Below are 22000 nucleotides of genomic sequence, written 5' to 3'. Positions count from 1 at the left end.
TAAGAATAACTCATCTAATACAAGCAGAAGAGTGTTTTTTATTTTTTTTCTAAGTTTGAAGTTTTGAACACTTTCATACTTCAACAGTCCTAGGTTGGAAACAATTGGAAAATGACTTTATTACCCAAAAATCAATTTTCTTATCAAACACTGAACTCTTAACTAAGAAGAGAATCAACTAACAACAAAAAGAACAAAATCTCAGCCTACAATCAGCTATGTCAAGTCTCACTGAAGAAAACGGCACATGTTTGGTAGGGAAAGTGTTAATTCTGGCTGAATGTGAAAAGACTGCTCCTCTAAGGTTAAACTGATGTTAAACTGTTTAATGGCTTAATGGTTGGCTTGACAAGGACAGACTATAGGTTGGGTGCAGCCATGGAAAGCTGTAAAGGGCCACTGAGTGGTTTCCCCTGCTCAGTAAATGTTTTTATATTGTGTAAGACGGAGTGGAACGTCAGCTGCAGAACAAAAATCAGTTTTCTAGCAGATTCCTACAACCAACATTTGATTAGCTTAAAAACTGCAATTGTTGCAGATTGATTTCAGATTATACCTGGCTGTTAATCAGAGAATCACCTTGAGAGTTTAGAGGAATTGCACAAGATGACGTAAGCATTATGTAAAACCTGAGGCATGTTAAGTGTTTTTGTTTCCAGACAGCATATCACAGTCATGTGAAGGGACCAGGAAGAGGGTCTGTCAGCCATGTGTGCTAATGATTTTCACCTTGAGAAGTTTCACAGAGCAGCTCTTTTTGACTCTGAGAGGGCAGTTTGTAGCAGAACACTTACCTTTTAGCAGCAACAGTGTGGCTGAGCAGACCCTCAGAGACCATAGCCTCTTCAGTACAAAGTAATTGAGGGGTGGCGATAGATGGCTCTTGAGTACACACAAAGGAAAGGACTACTAAATAATCACAAAATTCAAATTGTTTAAAGTTTTCTATAATTTTGTGCAACTCAAGAATATAGTTAATCCCTAAATAGAAGGACTGTAGTAGGCTAGTACACTATGCAAGTTTATCACACTACATTTTTACATGTGTAGACAGTGAACCCTAGTGGTCGCAGCGTTGGTTACCTTCACTATTCTCAGATCCATCAGGTTTATCTTGGCTGTGCAGGCAGGGAGGAGCATAGCTAAGGTTGGATGTTGAAATTCTTGCCAACATAAATCAGCCACTGTTGTAACTTGCAAGGGAAATTTGCTTTCATTCCATTTTAGGGCCAAGGCCTCCTTTACACACCCGACCAAACACACTCAGATGAGAGATGCACCAAATGAATTTTGTCATAGAACTAAAAAACAAAACAAAAGAGAGACTAGTTTAATGACTCTGCCTTTTATCTTTCTGTCATCATTTTCATCATCAAATCATAAAAATATCTATTTCTTCCTAATCATTGCTCATTTCTGCTCTATCCTCTTCTCTCTCCTTTGTTTCAATTCTTTCCGTTTCTCCCTTACTCATTCATCTGTTCTCATTCCTTCATCTTTCATCCCTCTTCACCCAGCATTGGAGGGTAGAGGTAGGTACTGGCACTTTCGAGCAGGACTGTACTGAATGTGTGTCTGGTTATGGAGACTTTGCATGGAGGCAGTCCCCTCCCTCACTTGTTTTTACAACTCTCTCCTATCCAATCTTGTGTTTTCTGGCACTATCACAACATCTCCCCTCATCTCTCTCACTTGCTTCACTGACTGGTTGCAATTACACCACACATCAGTTATATAAACAGTGAATGCAGCTTTGAGTGTTGATTAATTGAAATCCAAACATTGATGAAATATCTTCATCTATTTTGTGTTTTAGTTGATTTTATGGTCACCAGCGCACCTTTTTTACCTCACTGATCTAGTTTTTATTCCCATCTATCACTTGTCAATGACAGCTGCCATTTGGCATTTGAAGTAGGAGTCGGGCTTGGCTGCCCACGGCTATGCATTCCTGACCTGTGTAGAATTGTACTAGTGGAGAGAACGCTCTGAGCACTGTAGAAAACTTGTATAACACAACTTACAGGGTTACAGTTTTAGAATCAGTTTAAAGTACTTCTATTACAGCTGAAAATGTTTTAACTCATAATGTTTGCCATCATATTTGACACCTGATTAGGTTTGAAGTATCACCAGGGTCACAAAAACTGCACAATTTGAGTAGAATACCTCCAAGACCTTTGATCACATCGTGGCCATCAGTAACAGCTTTTGTCAAAGAATCAGTATAGTGATTGGATGGAAGACAATCTAAATTGAACTAAATACTGAAGTGAGCTAATTTAGTGTTCTGCTTCAGGCAGTACTAAAACAGATGTACCAACTGTTAGTCATGTATAACATTGCAGATTTGCAATTATCCTCAAGAAAGATGTGTTGTTAGTGTAATTCATGGTACTTGCATCTTGAATCATTGTCACATGTGCTTTCCCTTTGTCCTGGCAGAAACAGCAGCACGTGACAGACCTGTATGAAGACCTTCGAGATGGACATAACCTGATCTCGCTGTTGGAGGTCCTCTCTGGGGAAACACTGGTGAGTACTGTCTTGATGTTTGGCTAGGAGCAACAAATACGCCCAAGCACTGCATCTTTTACCTCAACCATCCTCCAAACCAAAACCTAATGCGGACTAATACATAAAATGTTCTTATTTTAAGTCAACTTGGAATATCATCCCTGTGGCAACAAATTGTAACCAATCACAGTCAAGTTGTCAGTCAAAGGCTTAACCTGAGCTGAACTTTGCTTAACAAAGACTTATTCACTGACTTTGGCAGCTCTTGAGTCTGAAATCCCTTTCTCTCTGTCTCATCTATCTGACTAGCCATTTAAAAAAAAATTTGTTTAGATTTTTACTTTATTCAAATGTGACTTCTCATGCACCCTTTGGTCTTTCTACGTCTATAACTAAAATCTTAAGGCTTACACACCAGACAAAGCCAGCAGCAGGGTGCTGTATTTTATACCCTGAGGTTCAGATCTGTACTGAAGCTTCTCTGCTGCTGTAGTTCATTGCGCCCTCCACCAGCTCCAGCTCTGCTCATCTTGCCTCCATAGCCTCAACACATTAACCCTGGCCTGTGTGTGTGAACTAAACTCCTATCTGATCTACGGTTCTCCTTCTCTACAATTCCTCTTACTTCTACCCTTCCTCCTCTCCTTCGCCTTCCTCTGTGTGTGCTGATCTTTGCTGTCTGGCCTTCGCCTACTCTCTTTGCACTGCTCTTACTGGGGTTAGCCGAGGGAGAGAGACGTGGTCAGGAGCGTTCGGTTGGTGAGTGGGTCGATAACTTACATTAGTTTTTTTATTCATTATTATTATTATTATTATTATTATTATTATTCATCCGCGCTTTCCCAGTGATTTGGCTGTGCATGGTATTCAGACCTCCATAGCGATTCAAGTGTTTTGTTGCCCTTTTCCTTTCTCTCATTGACAGGCTTGCTTTAAGCATGTAGCTGCAGGATATAAACAAAAATATTCAGTCATCAATAGGTGCTGCTGACACTTGCAGGACCCATTGATTAACTAGGCAGTTTTTGGCGCAAGCAATACTTTGTTTTGCATAGCAATATGAGCTTTTGATTATTAAATTGTATATTCTTTTGATTTATGTTTGAAATTCAAAAGACATACTAAGCATTATGCAACATGAGGTAATCTCTACGTGCTGTCAGATGACTTAAATAATACAAAGCCTTGTTACTGGCTCAGCCAATGCAAATTTCCTGCTGTAATTAGTATTCTAAAGGGTTTATTTCCATCATATTCCTTATGTGTGGTATAGTGGTGAATAACAGGACTGAGCCAAAGAAAGCATTTTCTTGGATCAAAAATTCAACACAGTATCTCTATGGGCATACTGTAAATCAAACACTAACCCACCAGGATTAATTCCTAGTTGAAAAATAGCCAAGATTCACCAGTTATTCCCACATTTATTCTGACTTACCGTTTTCCTTCTCATTAATTTCTCTGTTTTGATTGAATGCTTTTCGTTTCCTTGAGTATACCTAAAGGATCGTCTCTTACAGTCTAGTGTCTATCATGGAACTAAATACCTCTTTAACTCTTTTCTCTCCTCCTCAGCCCAGAGAGAAAGGCCGCATGCGATTCCACAAACTGCAGAATGTACAGATAGCACTGGACTTCCTCAGACACCGCCAGGTATGACACATAAAATGATTCCTTGGACCTTGAAAACTTGACCAAACAATGCCAATGCATTGTCACAGGACACCTCCTTGTTCAGGTGTTGTTGTGATCATTCAACTAATATTACTGTTGTTTTGTTTTCTCAGGTTAAGCTGGTTAACATCAGAAACGATGACATAGCAGATGGGAACCCCAAGCTGACCCTGGGGTTAATATGGACCATCATCCTCCACTTCCAGGTCTCCTCCTCTGTCAGTGTTGTGTTTAGTTATATTATCGCTTTATACCTCTGTCTCTGGGATCTGCACCTGTCAGCTGCTGGAACCAATCAGAATGCATTCTGCTCTTCAAAATTCCTCAAAAAAAACATTTTCTAATCAAAACAGGATACTTCTTATCATATTTCTAGAAGCATTTACAGCTATTATAATATACTATTGCTACGTCAAGTATTTAGTGTGCTGTAGCTAATTTATGAACAGTATAAAGAAATAAAACACTTTCAGGGTGTGTAAGTATGAGTCACTGAGTCCCTGACTCCCAAGGGAAAGGTGTGTCAAAGCCAAGTATACAACTTGTTGTCATGCGACACTCCCAGCCACATCCCATATACCCAGGCCTTTTCCTGCTTTTCTTGTGTATGCCAAGAGCTGCCAGGCAGAAATCCCTGGGTATCAGCCGAATAGGCAGGGCCACACCCTGTAATATCAGATGAGTCAGGTTCAGGTTGCAAAAAGCTGAAGCTTAGCATGGGAAATTAAGCGAGACATTGGTGTTGAGAGATGTTTTGGTGAGGCGATGTGGTGAAGGTGCCATTGTGCCCTGTAGATACATGTGCAATGTTCCCAGAGTCTTTATACTTTTATAAAATAGAGGGGAAAATAGCTGGGTTGTGGTTGCTGGTGAGTCATAGAGATCAAAAGGGAGAGTAAAATTCCCCTCTTATTATGTAATGTAGTGTTAAATCCCACAATCTGATTATACTAAATTAATTTAATTTACAGAGAAAAGAAGGTTGTGTGCGCTCTGGAGTAAAAAAAACCCCAGATATAATCAAAACATCCAGATGAGTTGCTGACATCCATAATGTATTTAGTGTAATGCTTTTTATTGAAGCAGGTAAAAAATCTACAAGGCGGGTAACATAACAAATGTTTTTTCAATGAAAGATTTTTTAAAAATGATTTAAAAATGTTTGCAGATTTGCAGGGTAGAGCTATGAGTGGAGGATCATGGAATGGCACAAACACAAGCACTCACAAAATGGAAAACCCGATGCCTATGACTCATCATTCCCATCCCCAAATGAAACGTTATCTTGATGCCACAGCGGCATTTTCCCAGACTAGACCAGACAGAGATCCTGCTGCATCCTGTGAGACAAGTCAGAAGTGATAACACTTCAATTTACTGATGTCCAAATAAATATATAACACGCTAATAGACTGCTCAACCGGGAAAGATATTAAGTCAAGGAATGGTAAAGGTGTTAACTGATCTGAGACATGATGATATTAACATTTCCTTGAAAATGAACCATGGTTATCCAGTGATTCCATTCAAATTGCATGTTTTGGTTTCCACCAATGACTAACTTCCTCCACATCTCTCCAATATGGATTATTAACATATTCTACACATCGGCCACCTTTCTAACATCTTATTTATATATATCGTCACAGATCTCAGATATTCAGATCAACGGCCAGTCAGAGGACATGACAGCCAAGGAGAAGCTGCTGTTCTGGTCCCAGAGGATGACGGACGGCTACCAGGGCATCCGCTGTGACAACTTCACCACCAGCTGGAGGGACGGCAAGCTCTTCAACGCTGTCATACACAAACACCAGTGAGTGGTGAATTTATTGCTGATTAATTGTATGATTGTAATATGATAACAGCTCTACAAACAGTAACAGCAACCACCCTCTGCTGCTATAGAATCATATAGCAGAGTACATAAAGACATTATACTGTATTACGTGCACATGCTCTAAAAATAACAAGAGTACTTATATATCAGCTCAATATTTACCATACAATGTCAAATATACACAATTTAAAAAAATGTGGGGCTTTATATTTGCTTCTGTAATATGTCCAATGATGCTAGGTTTTGTCATAACACATCACCATCCATGAAGTTTATAGACTATCAAGTGCAGTGGAGCAGGATTGGGGCCTTGGCACACTTTCAAATGTCAAATTACACTTCATACAGTAATGCCAGTTTAAACCTGCTCTGTAATTAAATCCTACTGTCAGTATTGACAAGATGTATCTATTCCTTAAATAATTTTAGACATGATAACCATGATGTGGCTTTTTATGGTATTATATCTGATTTATTTTTAATGGATGGACAATTAGCTGAGTGATATAGATTTAATAGTGCAGAGCCTCCATATAGTTGCACTCGCAGTGCTCAAATTAATCTCTGCACTCTCGTCTCTTTAATGAGGTTTTAAAACCTGATATTTTTGCTTGCCCTACACATAAAAATGTCTTCTTTTGACACATTTTCTAGTTACTGCACCTGACAGTACTGTTCTCATGCTGCTTTAATAAAATCTGCATTAATAACTCTTCATGAACCTTTCAGGCCTTAAGGCTAGGAATACCACTGGCAGGCGTTGGTCATGAGTAATACTCCACCACCTTAAGATAATAATTCCTCAATTAAATCTGATTATCTTATTAAACTATCGGGAACCTAGTATTAAAAAGTAAAATCGGAAGTCCTTGCTGTTGAACACTAAATATGCTAATTCCCCTAAAGTTGTTGTGTGTCTTTATAGTAGAATTAGTGGTTAAGGATTGCTTTGTGTAGGAGCATCCTGGGAAATGAATGTGCATTTATTTCTCAGGAAGATTTGTCTATACAATTTGCCATTTGTTGGTTTCCTTTTAGTTGTTTTAACAAAGGGATTCATGCCGAGTCCAGAGAGCAAACAGAAGGGAAGTGGTATTAGATGAGAGAACGTCTCTTGAGAGCCATTATGCATTGAAAGAAAGAGATGCCTGCAGGGGCAAGTTTCCTTAAACTTAAGCATGTACCTGCAACTTTTTTCCTCCATTTTTTTCTTTTTTGGAGACACCTGAGGCTGGATTAGTGCTGCCTTTCATAAATGTGAGGGGTGTGGTGTATGGGCGTAACTGTAGCACTCTGTGGCTGCTACATGAAAACTGTGGCGTTACTTCGTGCCTAGGCATAATTCAGGGCATCCTAGTGCAGAATATGCGTTCATCCAGAGAATTCAAGATTGTCCAAGGTTTACAAATTGAATTTGCAAAACTACAGTTGAATTTAGGTTTCATGTTGAAAAGCTTGATGAAGGAGCAGTGACCTGGCTGTACCACTAGGAGGCTTTTTCAGCTCAGCAATCCAACAGAAGGAATAAGAGGATCTTCACATGATGATGATGATGGACACCGGCAACAATGCATAGGATGGATTTACATGCAACCATCAAGCCATCAAAAGATTTATTAGCATGCATGAATGAAGCTGTAAGGCCAACCGCTAACACATAAACTTTTTTACTTGCCACTGGACAAGGAGCTTCTGGCAGATTTTAAGATGCTCGGAGGAAGGAAGAAGTCTAAACATAAGAAACGAAGCCTAGGCTTCATTGGTGGCGTGCCAAGATCTGCCAGCGATGTGGACAATCGGGTGGTCATGTTGTGTGAGGATATCCCATCAGAGGGATCCTCCTGGGACTCAGGGCGGGGTTCCAATAGCTCAGGGGCCCGCTCTAGCAGTGACGAACTAGGCCATGGAAGAGAGGGTCAGAGCTCGAGCAGCTCTTCCAGGCCAACAAAGCAGTACTCTGTCCGAGAAATCCGCCATGTGGAGTCTTCTCCTGTTTATGGACAGAATACGGGCCGTTCCACTCTACGCATCAGAGAGCTGTAGGAATCTGCTCTGGTTTGCTTACTAAATATCATAATCAGTACTGCTAGGCTATGCATTGCACATTTGAATGTCTGGATTTGGTAATGCATCTGAAACTGCTATAATTTATGATACATGTGCATGATAGATGAGGTCATGTGATGCATTTTAATCATGCTGTTGTGCACGCTGAAGACGCAAACTTTTATCTTTTCTGGGAGTCCGGTTGTGGGTGGTTGCAAACTTAAAATGTGCCAGCTTTGATTACGTTAGCTGCTCTATAAATTACATTCCACCTATAGATGCTCTGACATCTGTCAGAGAGAGTCAAACACCCAGAGGACAAAAAGGCAGGTGCTCATACAGGTTTGTCAGAAAGTGAATATGTTGGCTTTTTAACAGCATATAGCCATTGGCAGAAGGTGAGCAGACCTCTACAGACTGCATTAATTCAGCATATATGTTAATGTGCCCTCCATTTGATCCCATTTCCCAAGTTTTAATTTTGAAGGCTGAAAATACAAGGAATACAACACAACATGTGCAGAAAGTAGCCACTGGTGTCACTACACTGCAGACACATAGTCAGTCATACTATTAAACTCTCATGACTCGTTTCAGTAGACCGCCCCTGAAGATTACTATAACTTACACTTCTCACCTGGACCCTGTTGGTGATTAATTGTTCATTTCTGTGTTCCCCTAGTCCCAGACTCATCGACATGGGCAAAGTGTACCGACAGACCAACCTGGAGAACCTGGAACAGGCCTTCAGTGTGGCAGAGAGAGACCTGGGAGTGACACGCCTACTGGACCCTGAGGGTAAGGCCGGCCCAAAGTCGATTTAATCTGAAACACCAGACTTTGTTAATACTGATGATAGTTTTATTCAGCATTTTTTTTGGTGTGTTGTGCTGTAATATTTCCACAAATTACTGACTGTTCATATTAATTTGCAACATGAAATAATGAGATGGCAATTTCCCCTTTATGCTTTCAGATGTTGATGTCCCACACCCTGATGAGAAGTCCATCATCACTTACGTGTCATCCTTGTATGATGTCATGCCTCGGGTTGACGTACATGATGGCAGCAGAGCTAACGTGAGCAGAACTTGTTTCATACCATGAATCTTGGTTGATGCACACCTCCAAAATATTTTAAAAAGGCTGTAAATAAATGTGCTCCAGGGTAGTGTTTGCTTGTTGATCTGATTGAATGCTTGATCCGATTTAATCACCACTGAACATGCTTGTGACTCTGCTTATAAATTAGCTTTTGTTATCAGTGTTTTCCTATGCTTTCAGAGGTTCAAAGAGAAATAGAAGTCTTGTGAAACCAAGTATTGCAGGAAATTAGCAACCTGTGGTGTTTACACTGCAGAAGCCAAAGGGATAGGCTCGTATGTGTTGTCACCCGTCATCTGTTCACATACATAGTATAGTAGTATACAAACTCACTCATTAGACTAATGCTATGCTGGGAAATGTAATGTCCTGTTTCATTTCAAAACAAGTCCTAAACTTAAACACTTATTCTGGGAGAACTGTTAATCTGGGAGAACTGTAGACATAAGCTTCTGTCTGTCTCCCAGTATTGTCTTCCTTCTCCCACTGTCTCGTCAACCACTGCCCCCTTCAACGACCCCCTTCTCCACTCTCTGCCTCCTTGTCCACTTACACAAGACCTGGATTGTTGGTACCTAATTGAGTTTAGTGTGGTGTGTGACTGATCGAACATAGAGACGCAGGAGAAGAAGAGCCCTCCTGTCTGTTGTTGTCAAACTCCAAACTATTTTTTTTCTGCTGTGGCTGCAGGAGCTGGAGCTGCGCTGGCAGGAGTACTATGAGCTGGTGACTCTTCTGCTCCAGTGGATCCGCCACCATGTCATGATCTTCGAGGAGAGGAAGTTCCCCGCCAGTTATGAGGAGATAGAGGTGAGATGATATGCTGATATTATGCCTCTCATGGGTATTTTTGCAGTTTAGCAGCACTGAAGAGTACAAATATAATTATTTATAAGTTTCCCGTAATGCTCTCCACGAAAAAGTTCTGTTTTTGTTATTAAAAGAAGTCCAATTATAACACGGTGCATGTCTTCATAAAAAGAGGTTTTGGCGGCCATCCGTTGTTAGATCAAAGAACATGCTTACATAATGTCTACCTGTGGGCAGATTGAAGCAACTGTATCCACAGACATTGTTGTACTGTAGGTGGGGCAGTGGCGGTGCTGAGAAAATGCAGCCAAAAGGCAGATAATTCTAAATCTAATCTTCAGAAGAATCACAACTGTGCCACTCCCTGTCAGTGCTGCAGAACCAAAGCATAGCGTGACTTTAGTCTTTTTCTTAATTCTCTTTGAAGTCAAATTATCAGCAGCACAACATCATCAAAAGTAGCGGTTTGGATGTGCTTCTTTAAAACAGTTATTTAAAAAGTAACATTTTTCTTCTATAATATAGGCTGTGAAGTCATTTGATTTTATTATAAGTTCAACTCAATTTACACCAGTTATGGGAATGAACGGATGATACTATACCCCACTGTATACAGACTATTTGAACTGTAGTGTGATGTATTACCTTAATGTACTTATCTTATTTAAGAAATTAGGATTTCAAATTAATTTAAGTGATCCAAGTGCATAACATTTCCACAAGTAAAGTCAAGGTTTCACCATTTGTTCTGTAGAGGAGGATGTTGATTTTTTTTTTTTTATTTGATTTTTTTTTCAGATGTCTTGGAACAAAAATATATTTTAGGAAAAAAAGACAATTAAGACAAATTAAATTAATTAAAAAAAAAAAAGAAAATATAAATTGCCTATTTAAACTTTCTTTTTGTGTATTTTTTCTTTAGCTTCTTTGGCGCCAGTTCTTGAAGTTCAAAGAGACAGAGCTGCCGGTAAAAGAGTCCGACAAGAGCCGGTCTAAACATATCTACCAGTCCTTTGAGGCAAGCTAACCCTAATTTTCTATTCTTTTGCATTGTATTGTATTCTGTTCTATTGAGTGATGACTTATGCATTCTACTCCTATCTGCCCACAGAGTGCCGTGCAGGCTGGTCAGGTGAAGGTCCCTCCAGGCTACCATCCCATTGATGTGGAGAAAGAATGGGGTCGACTTCATGTGGCCATCCTGGAAAGAGAACGGCTGCTCAGGATAGAGTTTGAGAGGTTAGGACAGTAGTGGATATGCAATGATATATCTTTTTTTTTATGGATCAAATTTTTATTGTACTAATTTCTCCCAACTAAGGAGTGTAGTGGTAACAGACAGAACAGTACAGAAATAAATAAGTCAGGTCCCACATCCAGCTACTAGATTAGGAGATAATTCCCAGCCTTGCCTACTAACATAACAATGCCAATGAATGTAGAACCCAGATGTAGGCCTACTGTATGTCAAAAAAACAAACAAAAGATAGAGATAGAATACTTAATGTGTATACATAGACATGACACCACACTGTGCATCTCCGTAAGATAGTAATATGTCATAATAATTAATTTTATGTTTACAGAACATCATTAGCGGTTTAGAAAGGACAAGACAATGCTGACCTAGGCTGTTTCAACAGGGGCTAATAAAGCCCTGTCATAACAGTATTTTGTTTGGAACAGTAATAGTATAATAAATACTAAACTGAATCCAATAAAAACAGGGACAAGAAGAGTCATCTAATATTATCAAGCGCTCTGAGAAATGTCAGCTAGCTAGTAGCCTAGCTTTAGCCTCAAGGTTATTGAGTTAGCTAGCCTGCTAACCTTCCAACATCACCAAAGCTATGCTCATGAAGGTATGACAAAAATATGTCATTGCCAATTACATTTTTATTTAAATTTGACCAGAGGTGCTTCTTTATAAAGCAACTATATACCATCATAGATTTTTAGTAGACTTATTGCATTATTTTCCTGCTTTGGTAGAGGATAGCTTAGCATTCTGGTGAAAGATTCTGGTGTGTATTGGCTTGTATCAAAATGAGAGAGATGCGTTCCACATAATAAGACACCAAAGATATAATTAGGTCTGATGAAATAGGATGAGACATTGTAAATTTTCTATGTATTTAGAGTAGTGTTGCATCATGCCTGGAAAATGGGATGGTTTCGTGTCACGAGGTTGTCCAGTCATCTTGCTGTCTGATTGCCTTGTTTATGGCTCTGGGATGTGGAATGACTGAATGAGCAGACTGGATGTCTCACTCTGCGCTGCTACATGGCGACGCAATGGAAGTGTGAGAAGAATCGACTTTCTTATAACTAGAACTGTAATCTTTACAAAAGATTGAGGGATGGCATTTGTGAGTGACCCTCATAAATTGGAATATTTGCTGCAACGAAGGTGGCCGTAAGTTGTGATCTTTAGCTTCTGGTGGTCTTAATGCAATGTGGTTGTCACAGGTTTTTAGTCCTAGAAATGTCAAGGAGGGAGTTGATACTGTGAACGTTTTGGGACAGGGATTATCGCAATGTTATGTGTTTTAGTGATCTTAATTTTTCATTATTGATCTTGTCTTATCCAGAATCGAGAGGCTCCAAAGGATTGTCAGTAAAGTCCAGATGGAGTCGGGGTTGTGTGATGACCAACTCAGCCACCTGGAGACCCTGCTGCAGACGGTGAGTCCTATTCAGGTCTAACATTAGAAATATACTTTGGAATGTGTTCACAAAGAAGAAAGAATCCATAAGATGATCATACATTACTTGTTCGGTCATGTGGCCTTTGTTAATTTCATTGTAACCAAATATCATAAGTTTTGGAATTTGAGTTTTCCCCAAAATTTTTAAACACTAAATTTATCTTTAAAAATAATTCAGCTGTACAGTAGCAGCGGTATGGAACAGGAGATGGCTGCTGTCATACGGTCTTATTCTGATTCTGATTCTTCCAATCAGAGCGTTATCTGCCAAATATGTAGTGCAAAGCTACAGAAAATTAAAGAAAAAAGGAATTTGATGCTTATATGTCAGTCACTGTCACAAGTCTTTATTTCCCTTCTAATTTGGGTGGCATTTGAAAAGAAGATGGAAATTTATATTTTTACTGGCTTTCATCCTTTCAGGACATTCGTCTGCTGAATGCAGGGAAACCAGCTCAGCACACAGTAGAAGTGGAGAGGGAGCTGGACAAGGCAGACAACATGATTCGCCTGCTCTTCAATGATGTGCAGATACTCAAGGATGGACGCCACCCTCAGGCTGAACAGATGTACCGCAGGTAGGTGCTGCGTACTGCATTCAAGTGAACTTCTAACATAATACACCCTTTTACAAAACTGTTCAAAAACACACATCTGAATACAAAAAGTATAAAGGCGACTGTGTTTCTCATCTCCACAGAGTTTACCGCCTCCATGAGCGCCTGCTGAACTTGCGCAGTGATTACAACCTTCGTCTGAAGTCTGTTGTGACTACTGCCCCGGTTACCAGCACTCAGCATATCACCCAGCATACCACCATAAAGGTGCGGCCTGAGTTGGATGATGTGACCCTTCGCTATGTCAAAGACCTCCTGGCCTGGGTGGAGGAGAACCAGCTTCGCATTGATGAAGCTGAGTGGGGCTCTGATTTGCCCTCTGTGGAGTCCCAGCTAGGCAGCCACAGAGGCCTGCACAAAACTGTGGAGGATTTCCGATCCAAGATTGAACGGTCCAGGGCTGACGAGGTAGTACCCTTATCAGAACCACTGGAAAAGGATTACATATTGTCTGATGTTGTGCTGTTGATTTTAAAAGTAACCTATGTTGCATCTTTTGTATTTTTCAGAGCCAGCTATCTCCTGTCAGCAAGGGCACGTACAGAGAATACCTGGGTAAACTGGACCTTCAGTATGGCAAACTACTGGTAAATATTTTCATATTTCAAACATTTTTCTGTCAAATATTTCGATTTTTGTATAACTTTAGATTCTCTGCACAACATAAAGGCTTTAAGTTATTAGGTATTTGAGTGCTGATTTTTTTATAAACTGTTGGTATTTGATTTATTTTTTTCTTTCAGAACTCTTCCAAGTCCCGCCTAAGGAACTTGGATTCACTCCACGCCTTCGTCAGCGCTGCCACTAAGGAACTGATGTGGTTAAATGACAAAGAAGAGGAGGAGGTCAACTTTGACTGGAGTGACAGGAACACCAACATGACGGCTAAGAAAGACAATTACTCGGTTCGTTTTAGAGCCTGTGGTCACATGCTTTAGTCTTTATGTTTTGTCTAATTCCAATATTTTAGATTTTGTAAAAGATTATTAGATAAATTAAGTAAATGAATACACATGATTCTTCTCCCCAGATTGTCATTAACTGTTTAATTTGGATTCTTCAGGGTCTCATGCGAGAGCTGGAGCTGAGGGAGAAGAAGGTCAATGATATCCAGGCCATGGGAGACAGACTTGTCAAGGATGGACATCCTGGCAAGAAGACAGTTGAGGTAATGACTCTAGTAAACCCAGCTGAACAGTATACAGGCTACTGAGTGAGGCCACAACTAATGCACTGTCATCATGTCTTCTTTGTGTCTTGCAGTCCTTCACAGCTGCCCTGCAGACTCAGTGGAGCTGGATCCTCCAGCTGTGCTGCTGTATTGAGGCTCATCTCAAAGAAAACACAGCCTATTACCAGGTACAAAATTCTGTGGAATTCCAATAACCCTATCATAAACATCCTTCAATATTCGTAGAGCAAAGAGTCAAATTATCTTTTGCCCATGATGTCGTTTACTTTCAGTTCTTTGCTGATGTGAAAGAGGCTCAGGACAACATGAAGAAAATGCAAGAGAACATGAAAAAGAAATACGGCTGCGATCGCTCCACCACAGCCACACGCCTGGAGGATCTGCTGCAGGATGCTGTGGTGAGTGATGACTGCTTACTTTGATATATATATGCACGTGATCACTCCAGTTCAGCTTCTCAACAAAATGTAGAAGTAATAAGAAAGTATATCAAGATGATGACGATTTTGATTCAAAAGCAAAATTGTCCCACTGCTTATATTTAATGTGTACCATTAGAAAACTGGGAATTATTTTATTCTAATCTTGTTTGTATTTATGTCTTTATCAACAGGAGGAGAAAGAACAGCTGAATGAATTAAAGACCCTTGTGACCAGCCTGAACAAGAGAGCCAAGTCCATCATCCAATTGAAACCCCGCAACCCCACCACCTCCATCAAAGGCAAACTGCCTATTCAGGCTGTCTGTGACTTCAAGCAACAGGAGGTTAGAACACCTGCTTATCAGACCACAGTGATTTGTAGCCCAGAGTGGTCATACTTGCAGAATCTCAGTATGCCCTCTTTAATGTTTGTATTTATCAATCATCATGGATTGTGTTTCAGATAACTGTCCATAAAGGAGATGAGTGTGCACTCCTCAACAACTCTCAGCCCTTCAAGTGGAAGGTCCTGAACCACAATGGACATGAGGCGGTGGTGCCCTCTGTCTGCTTCATTGTACCTCCAGTCAACAAGGAGGCCATGGATAGTGTTTCCAGGTGGGAACACAGTAAAACAAAACAAAACAAAATGAGTCACCTATGTGACAGCTGTGTATATAAACTGGATAATGTAGCTACTCAGCCTCACTCTGGGTCTTGAACTCCACTGTAGGTCTTAGCTTTTCTAATACAGTGGCAAGAAATAATGATCCCAATAGTGACCTTGATCTATGAGACAAATAATTTACAGATGTTACTTAAAGTGGTAGAGGTAACCACATTTTCTATACTCCTGAATCAGCAGGGTTTATGGGAAATGTAGTTCTTTTTGTGGGAAATATATAATGCTACAGATAACTTTTAACTGGTAACCGATTTAGGAAGGCATCCCTGCACTGTTTCTGTCAACCAGTCCAATCTCTGACACATTACACCAAAAACATAATTGGTTTAATACACGATAAATGGCAAGGTATAATCCCTGAAGTACTGTCTGTTTCTTAATTCTTGCATTCCTGAGTTCTTCTCCTACTCCAGTCTGGATGCAGGTCATCAGCAGATGGTGTCTATGTGGCAGATGCTCCATATAGACATGAAGAGCTTGCTGTCATGGCAGTACCTGATGAGAGACTTCGCACAGATACACTCCTGGAACATCACCATGGTGACTATTAACTCTTTTATGCAACAAAAAAAAAAAGCCATTAAGAAGTGTTATATTAGGGGATAGGTGTAAATGTTAATCACAAGCTGACCTGTATGTGCAAGATGAAAGAACAATAAAAAACTATTAACATATTAAACTTACTTTTTACAACATACAATCTTTACCTCAGCTTACTGTATTTATTAGAAAATAAGACCAAATTAATAGCTCCAATTGGCTGTAAATAGCTAATGGAAGCTAAATAAATAAATCAAGGTTTGGATAGACGAGGCCCCTGCAGAGCAGGCTATGCAGGGAAGAGTTTTATTATGTTTAGTGTTTGGAATCAAATTCAATTACTGCATTAATTTGTTGGCACTCGAAAGAGTGCACTAGCCTTGATAACATTAACAAGGAAACCGTACAACTGTTTTGTTTGTGCTTTAATGATTCTTTATATTTCAGTTCAGGAAATAAACCTGACTCGAAACCAAAAATACATCATTAAAAATGAAATTACAGCACCAACCTCCTCAGAATATGAAGTGGAATTCCACTGAAGTCCTGCCTCCTAATCCCTCCCCCATTCTTCTGCATCCTGTGCAGTTAAAGACCATGAAAACAGAGGAATATAGGCTGATGATGAGGAACCTGGAGCTCCACTACCAGGACTACATGCGTGACAGCCAGGACTCACAGCTCTTTGGCCCCGATGACCGCATGCAGATCGAGGAGGACTACACCAAGTCAACCCAGCATTTCGACAGCCTGCTTCGCTCCATGGAGAAAGGTAACATTTTTTTCTCTAAACAATAAATTAGCTTTTGATTATTCAGGGGTATATAAAGGGAATATACAGTTAGTGTATAGCAACTTTACAGTATATAATTGTTATTCACCTTTCAGATCTAATGGTTGTTAGGCTCAAAGGTGAGTGATGTTAAGCCAGTCAAAGCCACAGCTCCCCAAGCTAGTGTGTGTACATGCTTTTAAGCCTTGGATGAGATACCGTTAGAGTAGAGTTCTGAGTGACTGCATGGAGTTTTGGTTCCCGAGTTGCTTTTCTTTTGTGCACCTCTGCACAAAGTAGAATCCATATTTTGTGGGTTAAGCTACAGTATGTCGTGCTTTTTGTCATGCAGCCATATCACCTAAAAGTGTGATTACTACTAGTACTACTAGGTAGAAAATACTTGCTATATACTGTATGCTGTGACTGTAGTGTATATGGAGCTGCATGTGTTTGTGACACAGCACATGAAGAGCTGCATGTATGATCGTGCCTAAGTGCACTGCAAATATGTGTTAGATGTTGCAAAAAAAAGTGATTTGAGAATGTGAAAAATGTTTAGAAAGATGTCCCTACAGTAGTTACACATCAACAATTTCAAATCATAAATATGGCCTAACATGCTGTGCCATTTACACAAAACTCCTATCTAAGTTGTGTGATATATACATTAGTATTTTTTTAATCTATTCAGTATTTCTACATTCTTGGCCCTTGAGTGCATCAAAAATCAATTTTTCCCCCAACTTCACCTTTTGGCTGAATAAATTGTTTATCTAATAGTGCCGTATTAAACTAATACATATGCTGCTACACAGGTCAACAGGATGAGTCTCTGTGTAAGAACTACATCTCTGAGCTCAAGGACCTGCGTGTGCATATAGAGAACTGTGAAGCTGGGACTGTGGCTCGCATACGCAGACCTATGGAGAGGGAACCTCTAAAAGAATGTGTTCAGAAGACAACAGAGCAGAAGGTACTGTACTCAAATTAAGTCTGTCATGTGTTGAAATAGCAATGGGACAACAAAAAATCATTACCATATTAATAGCACTACATTTCCATATTTATTAGACATTAGCAGACCATTAGGAGACTGCTACTACTGCATTTAATGACCCTCATGGCATTTTGTACATATCATGACCTCAGCTAGTTTGCAGATAAGCCTAATGACACAACATCTTTAGAAGGCAAAACCTCCATGACATGATTCTTAGCAGCTTACTTGACCTAGAGGCAAAAAAAATTACTCCACAGAGAATAAACAAAAAAAAGATAAGCTGGAGTTAAAAAAGAGAGGTGCTAATTATCTAATTTATAATTAGATAATTCTGTAATTGAATGAAAAGGCTTAACGCTGTTTAATCATATTGTGCCAGAATACATGCACATGGTGGAGAGTAAGGACAGTGATTGGTGGAGTGGTAAATTGGTGGAAAGAAGAAAGAGGAATAACATTTCAGGCTCTCTCTCCTAAACCACTGGGCGTGGTGTAAAAATGGAGTGAGTGATGCAATCAGTGTTGATTTTGAGTGTGAAAATACAGCAAGAATCGCATTTGCTTGGAGATCTTGAGTTTGTATGCGGTTGTATGAAGTTGCAGTGATTGTAGGCTTGCTGGCTACTACAGCTGCTCAGGTCCGTGCTGACCCCAGAATTTGTGCAGTCCAATCCTTGCACAGAGAAACCCAGCACAGCTTAATTAAATTTTAAAGGTGCCTTATAGCATATTTTTGGAATCTCAGTCAAGTTTTGACTCTTTACATGTTGTTAACTCTTCTTGTCTTCTTCTGTTATACAGAAAGTCCAAGCGGAGCTTGAGGGCCTCAAGAAGGACCTTAATAAGGTGTCTATAAAGACACAAGAGGTCTTGGCCTCTCCTCAGCAGTCTGCCTCAGCTCCTGTCCTGCGCTCAGAGCTTGACCTCACTGTGCAGAAGATGGATCATGCCTACATGCTGTCCTCCGTTTATCTCGAAAAGTGAGTCCCCAGCCACTTACTCTTGAGAGTTAAGAGAAAATGCACTGTTTCCTAATGCCCCCATCTCTTGCTACTTTATTTACTTATTGTTTTTTGCCCCAGGCTGAAGACTGTGGAAATGGTCATCCGTAACACACAGGGTGCCGAGGGTATTCTCAAGCAGTATGAGGACTGTCTGCGGGAGGTTCACACTGTGCCCAGTGATGTCAAGGAAGTAGAGACTTACAGAACAAAGCTTAAGGTAAACAGCACATGCTTCTTTTAGTAGGTGTCTGGGTTCAGAGATACATCTGTTAGAGGAGAACTTTCTCAAGTGTTAAAAACAAAATACAAATCATCCTCTCAGCCAATTGGGAGCCCTTCTCTTTAAGTAGTCCAACCTAGTCTTAACTGATGATCTTGACCTTGTTTGCTCACTGACTGGCCTTTCTTTTTGTATGAAATCTGCAGAAAATGCGAGCTGAGGCTGAGGGTGAACAGCCAGTGTTTGATTCTCTGGAAGAAGAGCTGAAAAAGGCCTCTGCAGTGAGTGACAAGATGTCACGTGTGCACAGCGAGCGTGATGTTGAGCTGGACCACTACCGCCAGCTCCTGTCTGGTCTCCAGGATCGCTGGAAGGCTGTGTTCACACAGACAGACCTTCGCCAGAGAGAGCTAGAGCAGCTTGGCCGCCAGCTAGGCTACTATCGTGAGAGCTATGATTGGCTGATCCGCTGGATTGGCGACGCCAAGCAAAGGCAGGAGAAGATCCAGGCTGTGTCCATCACTGACAGCAAATCTCTGAAAGAACAACTGGCCCAGGAGAAGGTATATTGTGTACCGCTTGATATTACCAGCATACCTTTAATTGTTTTCCCATGAAACTAGTGAGCTCAACTCTTAATTTCTTTTTCAAAACAGAAACTGCTGGAGGAGATTGAGCAGAACAAAGACAAAGTTGATGAGTGTCAAACATATGCTAAAGCATACATTGGTGCTATTAAGGTGAGCATTAAACAACACTGGTTTGAATTAATTCTTGTAAATATTGTAATTTGGAGCATTTAGAAAAAGTATCTGTGGCATAACTGATGTATGGAGTTTTTTTGACATAGGACTATGAACTCCAGTTGGTTGCCTACAAAGCTCAGGTGGAGCCTCTTGCTTCTCCCTTGAAGAAAACCAAACTGGATTCTGCTTCTGACAACATCATTCAGGAGGTGTGTTTCATAGAGTTCACAGTGCATACAGTTTCTAGAAAATAGTGAATATTTTGATGAACGATAACTTAACTGATTTCACTGTGAAAGACATATGCATGAAGCTGAAAATGACATTTCTAAGTGTTGTTTGTTTCTCCCTGTATCAGTATGTAACACTGAGGACCCGGTACAGTGAGCTGATGACTCTGACTAGTCAGTACATCAAGTTCATCACTGACACACAGCATCGCTTGGAGAACGAGGAGGTGCGTGACAACTGGCTGAGGATCCCAAACAAACTAAATTCTAATATTAACCTAACCAACCAAATAATCAACCAACCAACAAACAAGATTGGTCGCCGATCACCAAAACGCATGCATGCTTTTCACTGTGCATCACATACACACAGACCTATTACATTAATGTGCGGGTGACAAATAGTTCCTTTTCACTGTTGCACATGAAACATTGGCATACTGTAGCTGATCTATTAGCTAAAGTAGAACAGATTTTTTGGAGCATATTATATATGTTTTCAGTAGTGATCATATCAAGACAAAGGATTAATAAAACTGAAAAAAACAATAACCAAAATAATAATTGCAATATAATATGATGCATGAGGTTTGAGTGTGTTAACATTCAAGTCAATACAGTATTTAAATAGATTATTTATTTAGATGCTACTTTGAGACCATAACTCTCAATGTCAGTCTAAAAATAGACTGAATAAATACAGTGCACAGTTTGTTTGTATTAGCTACTCCATATCCATTCATTGTGTGTATTGTGCCATTGTAGATTTAGAGTGAGGGGTTCTTTCTTTCACTACGATTTTCCTTTCCTTTCTTATCCCTCTGGCCACTTTATTTCCCAAGGTTAAAATCAAAGTTAAGACTCTATGGTTCAGCCTGGTTATCATGGTCTTCAGCTCTCCTTTTTTCCAAATGAACAAGTTTAAAGTTTTTACATTATTTTCTAACCCTATTTTGTTTGTTTCTTTGCTTCTCTTAACTGCTTGCCAATGCTTTGCCATGATGAATGCTTAACTTGTTTGAGCATTAAAGAGGTAAATTAATCACAGTGTTTCAAGTACCTACTGTACTGTACTCTATAATCTCCATTCCCTCTGTCATCCTAACATCTGTGTCTCTCTCAAACTTAATTTTGGCTTTCCATGGCATATTTATTTTCTTGCTTTCACTGCAGCCTAGAATTACAGTAACAATCCCCACCGTCTTAGAGTCACTATCATCCTTACTTAAACTATGTACTCAATATTTTTTTAACCTACTTTACAGTGCTTCTTCTTACACTTTCTGGAGTCATAAACCGGTTTCCTAACTTACAGTGACATCATCTGAACCTGTTATCCTTGACTTTGCCTTTCTTTTCCATTCCATTTTGTGGCAAATAGTGATTTAAAGAACCCGCAGTGCATGGGATGAGATAAAAGATGAGATGAGATTATTCACACCATACACTTATACTAACATGAAGCATTTAGTCTTTATTTAAAAAAAAATTGAATTGTGTCAACAAATGTCCCCACACTTTGCACACAGGCAATCTACATATAAATAAAATTGACATAAAACATTTTTATGTGAAACAATATTCCTGCCACTTATGCAATAAACATTGAAATAATATTTCAACAAATTATGTTCAGTTTAATATGGATTAAAGCTAAATTAGACTTGATCTAGTAAACTATAATATTATATTGGAATCACAATTATAATGCAGTTTTTGAAAGTTAGTGCTACAGCTACAGTTGCATGCCATATGATTTTCTTGCTGTGTTGTGAAGTGATATTTTGTTTCCATACATTAATTGATACAACCCCATCATCCATTTTTTTCCTGAATTGTCTTGTCATGAATTACTTTTATTGCATCGTGA

The 22000-nt window shown here is 39.7% G+C and overlaps 1 protein-coding gene across 22 annotated transcripts in view; it reads left to right on the top strand.

Moving 5' to 3' along the window:
* plecb (plectin b) overlaps positions 1 to 22000 on the top strand; it is a 130856-nt gene that overhangs the window by 94441 nt on the left and 14415 nt on the right. For 8 of the 22 annotated variants that reach the window (XM_044209199.1, XM_044209206.1, XM_044209209.1 and 5 more), the window contains 29 exons: positions 1518 to 1532; positions 2446 to 2535; positions 4093 to 4170; positions 4305 to 4409; positions 5841 to 6007; positions 8760 to 8875; positions 9054 to 9157; positions 9872 to 9991; positions 10914 to 11009; positions 11103 to 11230; positions 12583 to 12676; positions 13123 to 13277; positions 13400 to 13724; positions 13826 to 13903; positions 14060 to 14221; positions 14380 to 14484; positions 14580 to 14675; positions 14781 to 14906; positions 15122 to 15274; positions 15394 to 15548; positions 16029 to 16155; positions 16744 to 16927; positions 17746 to 17903; positions 18732 to 18910; positions 19013 to 19151; positions 19361 to 19717; positions 19811 to 19894; positions 20005 to 20109; positions 20259 to 20357. In XM_044209199.1, the coding sequence (XP_044065134.1) occupies positions 1518 to 1532; positions 2446 to 2535; positions 4093 to 4170; positions 4305 to 4409; positions 5841 to 6007; positions 8760 to 8875; positions 9054 to 9157; positions 9872 to 9991; positions 10914 to 11009; positions 11103 to 11230; positions 12583 to 12676; positions 13123 to 13277; positions 13400 to 13724; positions 13826 to 13903; positions 14060 to 14221; positions 14380 to 14484; positions 14580 to 14675; positions 14781 to 14906; positions 15122 to 15274; positions 15394 to 15548; positions 16029 to 16155; positions 16744 to 16927; positions 17746 to 17903; positions 18732 to 18910; positions 19013 to 19151; positions 19361 to 19717; positions 19811 to 19894; positions 20005 to 20109; positions 20259 to 20357 (3900 nt within the window). The remainder of the gene's footprint in view (positions 1 to 1517; positions 1533 to 2445; positions 2536 to 4092; positions 4171 to 4304; positions 4410 to 5840; positions 6008 to 8759; positions 8876 to 9053; positions 9158 to 9871; positions 9992 to 10913; positions 11010 to 11102; positions 11231 to 12582; positions 12677 to 13122; positions 13278 to 13399; positions 13725 to 13825; positions 13904 to 14059; positions 14222 to 14379; positions 14485 to 14579; positions 14676 to 14780; positions 14907 to 15121; positions 15275 to 15393; positions 15549 to 16028; positions 16156 to 16743; positions 16928 to 17745; positions 17904 to 18731; positions 18911 to 19012; positions 19152 to 19360; positions 19718 to 19810; positions 19895 to 20004; positions 20110 to 20258; positions 20358 to 22000) is intronic. The other 14 variants (XM_044209200.1, XM_044209207.1, XM_044209211.1 and 11 more) reach the window with 3 other exon arrangements.

This window comes from Siniperca chuatsi, linkage group LG9, assembly GCF_020085105.1.
Source record: "Siniperca chuatsi isolate FFG_IHB_CAS linkage group LG9, ASM2008510v1, whole genome shotgun sequence".
NCBI lineage: Eukaryota > Metazoa > Chordata > Actinopteri > Centrarchiformes > Sinipercidae > Siniperca > Siniperca chuatsi.
The sequence above is the reverse complement of the archived record's forward strand: the minus strand, read 5'-3'. Positions and strand labels throughout refer to the sequence as shown.